At 37.6% G+C, this 10,913-nt stretch overlaps 2 protein-coding genes across 4 annotated transcripts; one reads left to right on the forward strand and one right to left on the reverse strand.

Annotated features, from left to right (window-relative positions):
- The first annotated feature begins 1,801 nt into the window (after positions 1-1,801).
- Positions 1,802-8,042, forward strand: LOC125204065 (twinkle homolog protein, chloroplastic/mitochondrial-like). 3 transcript variants are annotated; one of them, XM_048102607.1, is made up of 21 exons: positions 1,802-2,216; positions 2,427-2,563; positions 2,763-2,818; positions 2,903-2,960; positions 3,042-3,152; positions 3,486-3,569; positions 3,852-3,932; positions 4,098-4,163; positions 4,243-4,359; positions 4,661-4,708; positions 4,800-4,885; positions 4,976-5,036; positions 5,375-5,557; positions 5,667-5,798; positions 6,040-6,101; positions 6,332-6,415; positions 6,812-6,943; positions 7,188-7,284; positions 7,369-7,503; positions 7,588-7,655; positions 7,755-8,042. In XM_048102607.1, exons 1-21 carry the CDS (start codon positions 1,904-1,906, stop codon positions 7,819-7,821), a joined length of 2,178 nt encoding a protein of 725 aa, XP_047958564.1. In that variant the 5' UTR covers positions 1,802-1,903; the 3' UTR covers positions 7,822-8,042. The 3 variants fall into 3 exon arrangements, with proteins under 3 accessions (XP_047958564.1, XP_047958565.1, XP_047958566.1); XM_048102608.1 differs by having other exon boundaries at positions 2,029-2,216; positions 2,492-2,563; XM_048102609.1 differs by lacking the exon at positions 2,427-2,563 and having other exon boundaries at positions 2,029-2,216.
- Positions 8,043-8,332: 290 nt separating this feature from the next.
- LOC125204067 (patellin-4) lies at positions 8,333-10,418 on the reverse strand. Its single transcript, XM_048102611.1, has 5 exons — positions 10,321-10,418; positions 9,276-10,200; positions 9,070-9,194; positions 8,832-8,976; positions 8,333-8,746 (listed from the first exon to the last, which is right to left on the reverse strand). Exons 2-5 carry the CDS (start codon positions 10,173-10,175, stop codon positions 8,492-8,494), a joined length of 1,425 nt encoding a protein of 474 aa, XP_047958568.1. The 5' UTR covers positions 10,176-10,200; positions 10,321-10,418; the 3' UTR covers positions 8,333-8,491.
- Between the last annotated feature and the right edge of the window lie 495 nt (positions 10,419-10,913).

Below are 10,913 nucleotides of genomic sequence, written 5' to 3' on the forward strand. Positions count from 1 at the left end.
TTTGATGCTTCAAGTAAGTCATTTAAGCCCTCTTTTATAACATTTTTTATTGTCCTAATAACTAGTCGATTTATGAATTTTTCTTATTTTTTCTTATAGGCTTACAGTGATAATGTTATCCACCACAATAAACAACAGTCCAAGCAAAAGATACCTGGACTTAGCCAACTCATTTGGTGGCATATTGGTGCCTTGAGAACTTTGTCGCAGATGCTATCGCCGGTTGGTGTTCACATTTCATATTGTATACGGGAATTTTCATGTCATCTTACACTGTTTTCTTTATTTGAGTTTTATATAGCTACTGGTATAAAGTGTGCTCCCAGTAACCCCAACAATAATGTTGATCGTCCAAGCGGCTTGCTCATGGATATTAATATTATAACAAGTATTTTTGCATATTTGGACTATAAATACGTAGTTCGTGCTTCTTGTCTAGCAAAGTGCTTTAGTGATGTATGAAAACTATCACCCCGACTTGATTTTGTTTTACAAACGGCGATGTGCATAGTGAAGGTCACATTCGCCATACTTCTGTGTCTAGAGCAGATATTTCATTGATTTAGTCTTGCTATTTGTGGTGGCAATAGGGGTATATTTGTTGAAGAATGTGTACGTTATGCTATAGATTACGATGAACAACATTTTAAAGGATTCTTAATTGGAGGATGCTTGAAAGCTCTGGTGCAACCGAATAGCATTCATCCTTGAAATTTGCACAATGCTTGAAATTCGTACGGTACTTGAAATTCGCACGATGCTTGAAATTCACACGGTACCGAAAACATTTTGTGTCGGAATGACTTGTAATTCTCACAGTGCTTGAAATTTGCACAGTACTTGAAATTCGCACGATGCTTGAAATTCGGAAGGTACTTGAAATTTGCATGAAGTCCAGAATCTTCTCCGTTTTGTAGTCTTGAGGAGAGACTCTTGCAGCGTAGCTATTCATAGCAGTCTAATAGACTGTGGAGATGAAAACAACTATAGATGGAGTGACAGATTTCTTGGAGTGTGGATGATTAACATAGGCATTGCAACTTAGAGACTCATTTTTAAGGCATTTATATCCATAATGTCCATCAAAATTAGATTAATTCTGAAAATGGAAAGTTTTAAACCAATATACTATAACCTTACACATCACTGTAAACACGGACCCCATAATGCATTAACCCTACTTCCACTACTTTTTTCATCAATCTCTCTTACTTTATTAATTATGCATAGTAAACTCGGGTGGTACTATTTTTTTAGTATTGTTAGATATAAATATTAATAATATTTTGCACAATCAACATGTTTATAGTAATGATTTTTTTTTTCTTTTTTGTTTAGCTTTTACTCATAGGCAATATGGACAACATATTGACTACAAATACCGGACTCTTGATAAAAGATTATGGACTTTTGGCAGGAGCTCTCGTTTAAGACCATCTTTAACCATACTCTAAAAATGAGTTTTGGTGTAGAATTCTTTTCCAATCATACGTAAACTCAACTTCATTTTTGGTGTTTTTTTGATGTTACTGCAAATTTTTTATGAGACAAAAACTTAAAAGTAATGTAAATTTAAAATTTAGTGTAAATGATTGGAGATGGCCTAAGGGTAACGCGCTTACTTCTTGCTTTCGCCGCATCAAATTGGGCCAGGCCTATTTGATTTACCATAAAATAGTTATCCCATAGTATATATCTAAGTGGGCTGCTGAAAACATCAATCAAATTGGACCAGGCCCATTTAATTTCTGATAAACAAGATTTTTAAATTTATTTATTTTATCAGAAAATAATCGGAAAATGGCGTTTGCCCCTTAAACCCTTCCTGCTTCACTCCCGCCTTCCATGGCAGCTGAAACCTCACTTCTCTTTCCTGCTAACAACAACTCTCTCTCGTGAAACTATGCTTTTCACACCGCCTCGCAAACTTTTGCTGACTCCGTCTTCGAAGAGTGGTAGAATTATTGTTATGGGTTCGAAGAATTTTCTGCTTCTGAAATCGCCGGCTGCTCCAGCTACTTACGCCTGCTTACATGATTCTTCTTCCTCTTCTTTATCATCATCATCTTCTTCTTCTCTGAGAACATTTATTTTTGACTCGTACACTCGGAAATGCTCGAGGCTTTTTGCCTCTCCGAAGCAATTGCAGCTGAGTTATCAGAGGGCTAATGGCTACAGTTTTACGCCCTATGCCGCCATGCCTATTCCGAGACCGAGTGAGTGTTTGTTAATGTTTTATTTGATTTTTTCTGCCAATATTTCGAGTTTGTTTGGTTTACTGAATGAATTGCTTTTATTGATTATTTATCTGGTTAATTGAATGGATTTTTTTGTTAACCTCCTTCGTTTTATTGGTTAATCGAATAAATTGGAAGTGTCTGTGAATGGCTAACAAAGAATTGGCATGTACTGATTTGATTGTGTAGTTTCTGATGTTGAGTCTCTGGAGAGGCAATTCGTTGATGATAAGAAGCTGATGATATTAAAGCAGAAGTTGCAGGAACTTGGAATTGATGGCAGTTTATGCATGCCGGGCCAATACAATGGTTTAGTTTGTCCAAGTGTATGTGATTTTTACAGGCTTGCTGGAAAATTCTGTTGGATTTTACATGTATAAGAGAAACATTTGTGATTTTAGATCAACATTTGATAAAGTAAAACTATAGAGATGCTGTGGGAGTTAGATGAGCTAATGTTGATATCATTCTTATCATCAGTTGCATACTTGCATTTCCTTTATATTGATTTGCTGCATTTTGTAGTGCAAAGGCGGAGAATCGAACGAGAAAAGCCTTTCGCTTCATGTTGATGAAGATGGGTAATTCCAGTATTCGACCTATATAATATGGTCTCTTGTTTTATTTTCAATAGCTGTTTACTGATATATTCCTGTGTGTCATAGCGGTGCAGCAGTGTGGACCTGCTTTCGTGCTAAATGTGGGTGGAAGGGCGCTACACGTGTAAGCTTTTGAATTAAGCTAAGCTAAGCACATCTACTGATGCTTTCTCATTTGCTCTTGCTCCTGCGCTTGTGATTCCAGGCCTTTGCAGGTGTAAACTCAACTTATTCAACAATGAATAAAACCAAAACAAAGCAACCAATAAGAACAATTACAGAGGAGAGTTTAGGACTGGAACCTTTGTGTAGTGAGGTAATTATTGTTACTACCATTACTCTCCTGCTCAATGAGCTTGAATAATTACCTGTTGTTGACTATACTTTTACTCATGAGCCTGGGATCTTTTTCAAGTACTCTCTGATTGATGTCAAGTAAAATGATCTGTAGGTCTGCAAGGAAATTTATAGGCTTCTCAGTTACTTTATAGGCTGCTATTATATGTGATTGTCTTTTAGTTGTGTCCATTGCTCTCCTCTTGGTTGTATAATTTTTTCTCTGTTGCATAATTTATTTTGGTCTATTGTACAATAGAAGTACTAGCTATTTAAAAAACTGATGCATATGTGGGTTGAACTGTTCTTCCAGCTACTTGCATATTTTGCTGAGCGCATGATCTCTGGAGAAACCCTGCGGAGAAATGCTGTTATGCAGAAAAGGACAGGAGATCAGGTGCATGATTCACATTTTTATTAGAGAATGCTGCAATTTTATATGGCAAAACATGATCAAGAATTCATCTTGATTACGTACAATACTGTTCAGTCATCAAGAGTAATTAAGACTGTTATAACCTGGCTCCAAAGTCAGAAGAGCTTTGCTCATGGCATGATTATCTTATTGGGCCTCCATGAGGACTATTTGCATCTAAGTCTTTTTAATCGTATTATTCTTTTACCGTGAACTTGTTATGTTGGAATTTCTTGACTAACTTTTGGTGATTATTTTGGGTAGATTGCTATTGCTTTCACTTACCAAAGAAATGGAGAGCTTGTAAGCTGCAAGTATCGTGATATTAACAAAAAGTTTTGGCAGGTATCTAAATGTGTTCTTGGTTTATGGCCATTTTAGTTATTCCTGATTGATCTTCTGAAACAAAATGTGGTGCCCATCATTGCATTTTCTTGATTTACAGTTCTGTAATTTTACGTTTCAACTGTGTCATCTGACTTGTCTCATAATGTTCTACTGTTAATGCAGGAAGCAAATACTGAAAAAGTATTTTATGGACTAGATGATATAAAGGAAGCAAGTGACGTCATAATTGTAATTAACATTCTTCTACTGGGTTTATTCAGTTAAGGGTTACTGGCCGAGAACTAATTTTTTTGTGATCTTGTATAAGGTTGAGGGTGAAATGGACAAGCTTGCTATGGAAGAAGCAGGCTTCAAGAATTGTGTGAGTGTTCCTGATGGTGCGCCTCCAAAAGTATCGGCAAAGGAAGTCCCTGCAGAAGACAAGGTACTCTTTTCTATCTTATTTTTCAACCCCCACCCCCAGAAAAAAAAGAAGATATATTGACATTGAGTCATGGGTTTGGAATCCTTTCTATCTAAATGGTCAGTAATGTATGTGATATTTTGGTTTTCAAATTCATTTTGGAACTTTCTGCATGAGCTTTCTCGTCTTATGCCCTTTGCATCAAGTTCTGTGCTGCATACACGCAGTTCAATTTGTTGCTAGTTTAATGTATGTTAAAGTTTCTAAATAAATTTTGTGTTTGACCTTTCCTAATCTCTCTGTATGTGTTCTTTGAAGCTAGGACACGAAATATCAATATCTATGGAATTGCAAGGCATATACTGAAAAGGTTCATTACGTCACCATTTTGTTACTATTTTTCTTAATTATGCATGCAAGTGTGAAGTGGCAGAATATGAAACTTTAGTTCTGATTTCAAGGCATCTCGCATAATTCTTGCAACTGATGCTGATCCTCCTGGTCAAGCCTTGGCCGAAGAACTTGCACGGCGCCTTGGAAGAGAAAGGTAGTTCATAGTTAATCCCTTGTATGTGTTATCATGCTTATGGTCGCTGCTGAAAAGCAAATGAAATCATGGTTTGTTTGGTGAATCAAGGTGCTGGAGAATCAAGTGGCCAAAAAAGAATGATACTGAATACTTTAAAGATGCAAATGAGGTTAGAAATACTGCTTTGTACTTACAAAATCCAGCTCTGTTATATTACTCATCTATAATCAAAGCTGAAGATTTCTGGATCCGTAGTTTATAAACTCTTTTAAAGTCCTGCAACTTTAGGAACTGCTTTGTTGTTTAACTCGTTTTACTGGATACAGATCCCATCTCCAGCATATATGCAACAATGGGACATAACTTTATGGTCTTAAAACCGTGTTCTAAAGGGGTTATTTGATGCTTATTATGCATTATAATTGATGCTTATCTTGTCTTTATTTATGAATGATGATATGGTTGCATTTTGGGTTTCCTATTTAATTTCTTCTTTTGTAAATATAGGTGCTTATGTATATGGGCCCTGATGCACTGAAGGAGGTTATTGAAAATGCAGAGCTTTATCCAATAAGAGGGTTGTTTAATTTTAGAGATTACTTTGATGAGATCAATGACTATTATCATCAGTCTCTTGGTTTTGAGCTTGGTGTTTCAACAGGATGGAGGGCCCTCAATGAATTGTACAATGTAAGTATGACAATTGATGCTTATTGAGTTTACAAATTACAAGGCAGTCTATGTTTGTCTACCACCTTGTCTGTTTCTGTTTATTTTCTAAATGCCTTCTTTGAGACAGGTTGTACCTGGGGAATTGACAATTGTCACAGGAGTTCCAAATTCAGGCAAGAGTGAATGGATTGACGCTTTATTAGTCAATCTCAATCATAGTGTAGGCTGGAAATTCGCACTTTGTTCGATGGAAAATAGGGTAACCTTTTACATGATATTTTTGGGTTGCTGTCAAGTTATAAGTATCATTCTCCTCATATGAAATTTTTGGTGGTTGTAATATTTTACTATAATTTAAAGGCAAGTATTGTTTCTTGAGAAATGTAGGCACAGAGATACACATGCATACAAGAGAGGGGACCTCTACCTTTTTCTTTTGTAGCTTCATACATGTAACCTTAATATCTATCTATCTCACTCGTGATTCCATGGATTTCTAGGTTAGGGAGCATGGAAGAAAACTGTTGGAGAAACATATAAAAAAGCCTTTCTTCGATGTTAGGTATGTGAATGAGCTGTCCAAACTTTTCTATCTTTCATATAAACTGGAAAACTCAATCCCTTCTTTCCTGTCTTTGTACACTTTACACTGATTTTTTCGTTTGTTTTGTGTAAAATACATATTATACCATATTACATCAGCATGCAACAACTTTTTCAGTTCCTTTGTTGTGTATTCTCATTTGCTCCCTGTCTGTTTTTCTCTTGTTTCTGTTTTTTTCTGATAAACAGGTATGGGGAACGTGTTGAGAGGATGAGCACCGAGGAACTGGAGCAAGGAAAAAAATGGCTCAGCGATTCATTTTCTCTAATAAGGTTACTTCATTAGGTCATATGCATGTGTAAACACGTCGATGCATAGCATATTTATCATTACATAGGAACATTCTTGAGGAAATGCAACTTCTGTATGCTGATTCTTTTTTTTTGCATGCACATAATTGGGAAAAACACCAGGAAATCAATCAACTAATTAGTCAGATATTTCCTTAGTATTAGCTTCATTTGGGTCAGAACTACTGGCTGAATTAGTTATTTGCGAGGAAATGGAGTGGGAAAGAGATGAAGAGGATAGAATAAAGTTGTTATTTGTGTAACAAGTGAAACATGTCATGGAAATGTAGTTTCTTGGTAAAGTTTTTCATGCCTATATTTTCATTTTCCAGAGTGGAAGGTCTGATCATAGCTTTTATGTTATGGCTGATGAAACAGGTGTGAGAACGATTGCCTTCCAAGTATAAATTGGGTTCTTGAACTTGCAAGAATAGCAGTTCTGCGCCATGGGGTTAATGGGCTTGTAATTGATCCATACAATGAACTGGATCATCAACGCCCTCCTAATCAGTAAGTCATCTTGTTTTCACATCAGAGAATTCGTGCTTGTATGTTACTGTAATAAATCAATTGAATTACTGCTAATAAGTAATCTACGTTTTAAACCTTTTTTTATTCGACGAGACACTGAGAGCCTCTACGGACGAAAAAATTGTAATAGCAAGTAGGATAGTGTAAAACTCCTGAAATGATGAAAGGGATGTTGATGTCATTTCCGAAGCATATTTTTCTAATGCATCATGATATGGAACAGGACCGAGACTGAATATGTGAGTCAGATGCTGACCAAAGTGAAGCGGTTCGCTCAGCATCATTCATGCCATGTTTGGTTTGTTGCTCATCCAAGACAGGTTAGAACTTGCAAAACCTTATCGATACGACAAAACTTGGTTCTGGTATTTTTCTTGTAATAACCTTTTAGCTTAATGTGCTAGTTGCATAATTGGATTGGAGGCCCTCCGAATATGTACGACATCAGTGGGAGTGCACACTTCATAAACAAATGTGACAACGGCATTGTTATCCATCGTAACAGGGATCCGGATGCTGGTCCTATGGACTTAGTTCAGGTCTGCACAATTATGATGTTATTACAACTCTTGACACTGTCATATATTTGTTGCCAATTCTTTAACAAATGGTTACTATTTCAGGTTTGTGTGCGGAAAGTACGTAATAAAGTTATAGGAACAATTGGCGATGCATATCTGTCATATAATAGGTACAATCTCCTTCTCTCTGACTGGCTTATCACGACTAACTTGGCGAAAATCGTCTATTGTGATTATGTATTGCTGATGGTTTGACGACATCCTATCAGGGTCACTGGTGAGTACTCGGACATTGATGTGGCGGGCTTGCTTTCTAAGCGCAAGCGTGGTCCGTAAGGCTTAAGGTCCATGGTCTGCTAGGAGCTCGGAGTTTGTTAATTAAAGTTATGTTTCGAGGCTGGCCATCATCTCTCTCTCTGTATGTTTGTCCAGGTTTGCTAGCCAATTTTGTGTCTCGTAGTCGTAGGCCTGGGATTGAATATCATTGATTTCTGTAAATACAAATATCATCATTGGCTGAATCAAGGCTGTATATTTATTTGAACTTGTATTTTCCATGTTTTCGAGTTTTCTAGCTCAATTATTTATTTGAATTTGTGCACTTGTATATTTATTTGAATTTGTGCACTTCTAAGTTGCGCACAAATGCATTATTTGAAAGTACAAATGAAGTTCAAAATCACTGAGGTGCATCATTGGCCACAAAAATTTGTCTTTATTCACTTGATAAAATTTTTATGCTATCAAGAAGTTATACAAAAATCTTGCTGGCTTACTAAATTGATGATAAGTGAACAATAAATAATTTTTATTCAAGAAGCAAAAGAGCTCAAGAAGAACAACACAATGAATCAAAATCCAAATAGTGATTGATGAATTAATACAAAGAAAAATAATTTTCCACCACGAAATTACAACAAATCAATCAAATAAAGAATCAACATCAACTTTTAAGTTAAAAAAAAAATCCTCAAGAATCAAAATCCATGGCCTCGATCAGCATCAATCAAATTGCTGCCTTCTTGATCTTGTATCTGTAGAACAACTTCTTCTTCTTCCCAGATGAATTGTGCACAGTTATGACGATCTTCCCCGCCTCGTTGTTCTTGAACGTATTACGAACCGCTTCCTCATCAGTCCCCATCTTCTTACACTTGTGCACAATCATAGTGTATGAATTCTCATCTGCTGGCACAAACTCCTCTGTGTAGCTCACCTCCCATCCAAGAACTGTCACATCCCAGATAAATGTAGTCCCAGCCTGCAAATCACAACAAACCCTTCAATTATTCACCATCCAATTCCACCCCCCAAAAAAAATGCATAAAAAATCAATCTTGCATCACCTCTGGAGTTGGGATTTCAATGGTTTCAGTGGCTCCAGCCTTGATCACAACTTCTGTAGCCTCACCATCAGCATTGGAGAACTCAAAGTCATTCTCCCTCTTCATCCCTCCATACTGAACTGGAATTTCTTGGATCGGAATGTACCTAAATAAAGAAATCAAGAAGCCATGTCAGAGATTGATAATAAAGATTCCATTTTTAGATGTGGGAAATTGAGAAGGAAGTAAAATGACTCACTTGAGAAGAGTCTCAGTGACCTTAGAAGGCCGAGCAAAGACCAATTTGCTCCTAGTTCTTTGCGTCAAGAAAGGAGACATCAATGAATGAAAAGCATAATACCAAAACGGAACATTGATGAAAATCTGCAAAACAACAAACCAAATCAGCACAACACAACACAACCATTTTCAAAACCAATATCTCAAAAAAGCAAAAAAGCTCACATTTTTAGCAACAAATTCAGGGTAATTATCCTGAAGAACCGCCACGGCCTTATCCACGGCGGCGCGGACCTCCTTCTTGGAAGCTCCGGGAGAGTTTTTCAGATCATTAATCTGCAGAAGAGAGCTGACCCCACCAGCCTTAAAATCCAGCTTCTGCACACCCTTCTCCATGAGCTGCACTCTCCACCTCAAGAAACGCTCCCTCTTCTCCTCCGTCGCCACCGTCTTCTCGTCCACCACGCCGAAGATGTTGTAGCAGATGGGGTGCCCCTCGCCGTCCACGCCGCTCATGTAGGCCGCGCCGCCCAGCTCCGCCTCAAACTCCTCCTCCAGAAGAGCATCAGCTCTGAAATCCTTCCGCCATTGGAGCGTCTTCTTCAGCATCTCGAAGGCCTCATTCACCTTAAATTCACGAGCTCGGAGGAATTTCAACAGCACCACGTTCGTGCTCTCGTTGCCCTTGCTCGGCAAGAGCGGAATCCCCCAAATCGAGATGTCTTCATCAATTGCTTCGGGCTCATCGCATTTCTCAACGGGCACGGGCTCGGGCGCGGGCTTTTCAGTTTCTTCCTCGCAAACTTCTGATTCCTCTTTCTTTTCGCATGTTTCTTCCGAGGGTTTCTCCTCAGAAGTCTCCTCTTTGGGGGATTCTTTCTTGGCGAAAATGGAGTTTTCGAGGATGGCTGCTTCGAGCTTGGATTTGAGCTCGTTCAAGGCCTTCTTCTCGTGATCCTTGAGATCGGAGAGGAAATTGCTCTCTTCTCTATAGGAAGAGCTTTTCTCCACAATCGTAGGCTTCAATTCTTCCTTCTCACACTTCACTTCTTCCGCCGCCGCCGTCTTCACATCCTCCACAGCCACCGGCGCCGCCTCAGCTCTACATTCAACCTCAACCGTCATCGTCTCTGATCAATCGATTGGCTTCCTTCAAAATTAGACACAAAAAAGCGCAATTCAGTTAATAAATCGATGAAAAAACTCGACTTTATTAACGAAATTTGTGAAATCGAAATTGAGAAAGCGAAATGATTCAAGAATTACTCACTTTGTTGCTGAGATTTTGTGATGAGAAATGAGGAGAGGAGGCAACGGTTATATATATTTTGTTTGAAAGGGGAAATGGGAGGGAGGGCCCACAACGGTCATTTCTTTGGTGTCATACCACGTTAGAGCCGTTAGTTAAGATTCCTAATTATAGTTTTTATTTTTTTAAATTATAAAATGTGCTAGACTGGACTCCAGCAAATATTTGTTTGTCAGAATCAATTTCGGACCCGCTGACTGCGATTAATCATTGATTGCGCTGCTTAGTATTAATCCACCACTAATCTTTCAATTAGTCATCATTGGGATCAATCCAACGGCTCCAAAATGGAGTACTATAATTCTTGTTGTTTATGTAATTAAATAATAGGGCTCAAATAAGATTAAATCACCAACTCATAACCGAGACTGAGATCCAAATTGTCTACTAAATTATTGAAAAATCTCAGACATATTACATACTCACTTAAATCTATTGTCAATATTTTTAATAGTAGATGACGTTTATAAAATTGATAATACAAGAGAGAAAAAAAAAAGAATCAGAATATGGAAGAGAAAAAAAGGAATGAAGAGTCAGTGGTGGGTTGTATT

This window comes from Salvia hispanica, chromosome 2, assembly GCF_023119035.1.
Source record: "Salvia hispanica cultivar TCC Black 2014 chromosome 2, UniMelb_Shisp_WGS_1.0, whole genome shotgun sequence".
Lineage (NCBI taxonomy): Eukaryota > Viridiplantae > Streptophyta > Magnoliopsida > Lamiales > Lamiaceae > Salvia > Salvia hispanica.

Bases quoted from the DNA above. Each gene is read 5' to 3' on its own strand.
- LOC125204065 (XM_048102607.1), top strand. From the start codon at position 1,904: ATGCTTTTCACACCGCCTCGCAAACTTTTGCTGACTCCGTCTTCGAAG. The intron at 2,217-2,426 runs GTGAGTGTTTGT...TTGATTGTGTAG, and splicing joins CATGCCTATTCCGAGACCGA to TTTCTGATGTTGAGTCTCTG. The intron at 7,285-7,368 runs GTTAGAACTTGC...TTAATGTGCTAG, and splicing joins TTGTTGCTCATCCAAGACAG to TTGCATAATTGGATTGGAGG.
- LOC125204067 (XM_048102611.1), bottom strand. From the start codon at position 10,175: ATGACGGTTGAGGTTGAATGTAGAGCTGAGGCGGCGCCGGTGGCTGTG. The intron at 8,977-9,069 runs GTGAGTCATTTT...TTCTTTATTTAG, and splicing joins GTCACTGAGACTCTTCTCAA to GTACATTCCGATCCAAGAAA. The intron at 8,747-8,831 runs GTGATGCAAGAT...TGTGATTTGCAG, and splicing joins TTGAAATCCCAACTCCAGAG to GCTGGGACTACATTTATCTG.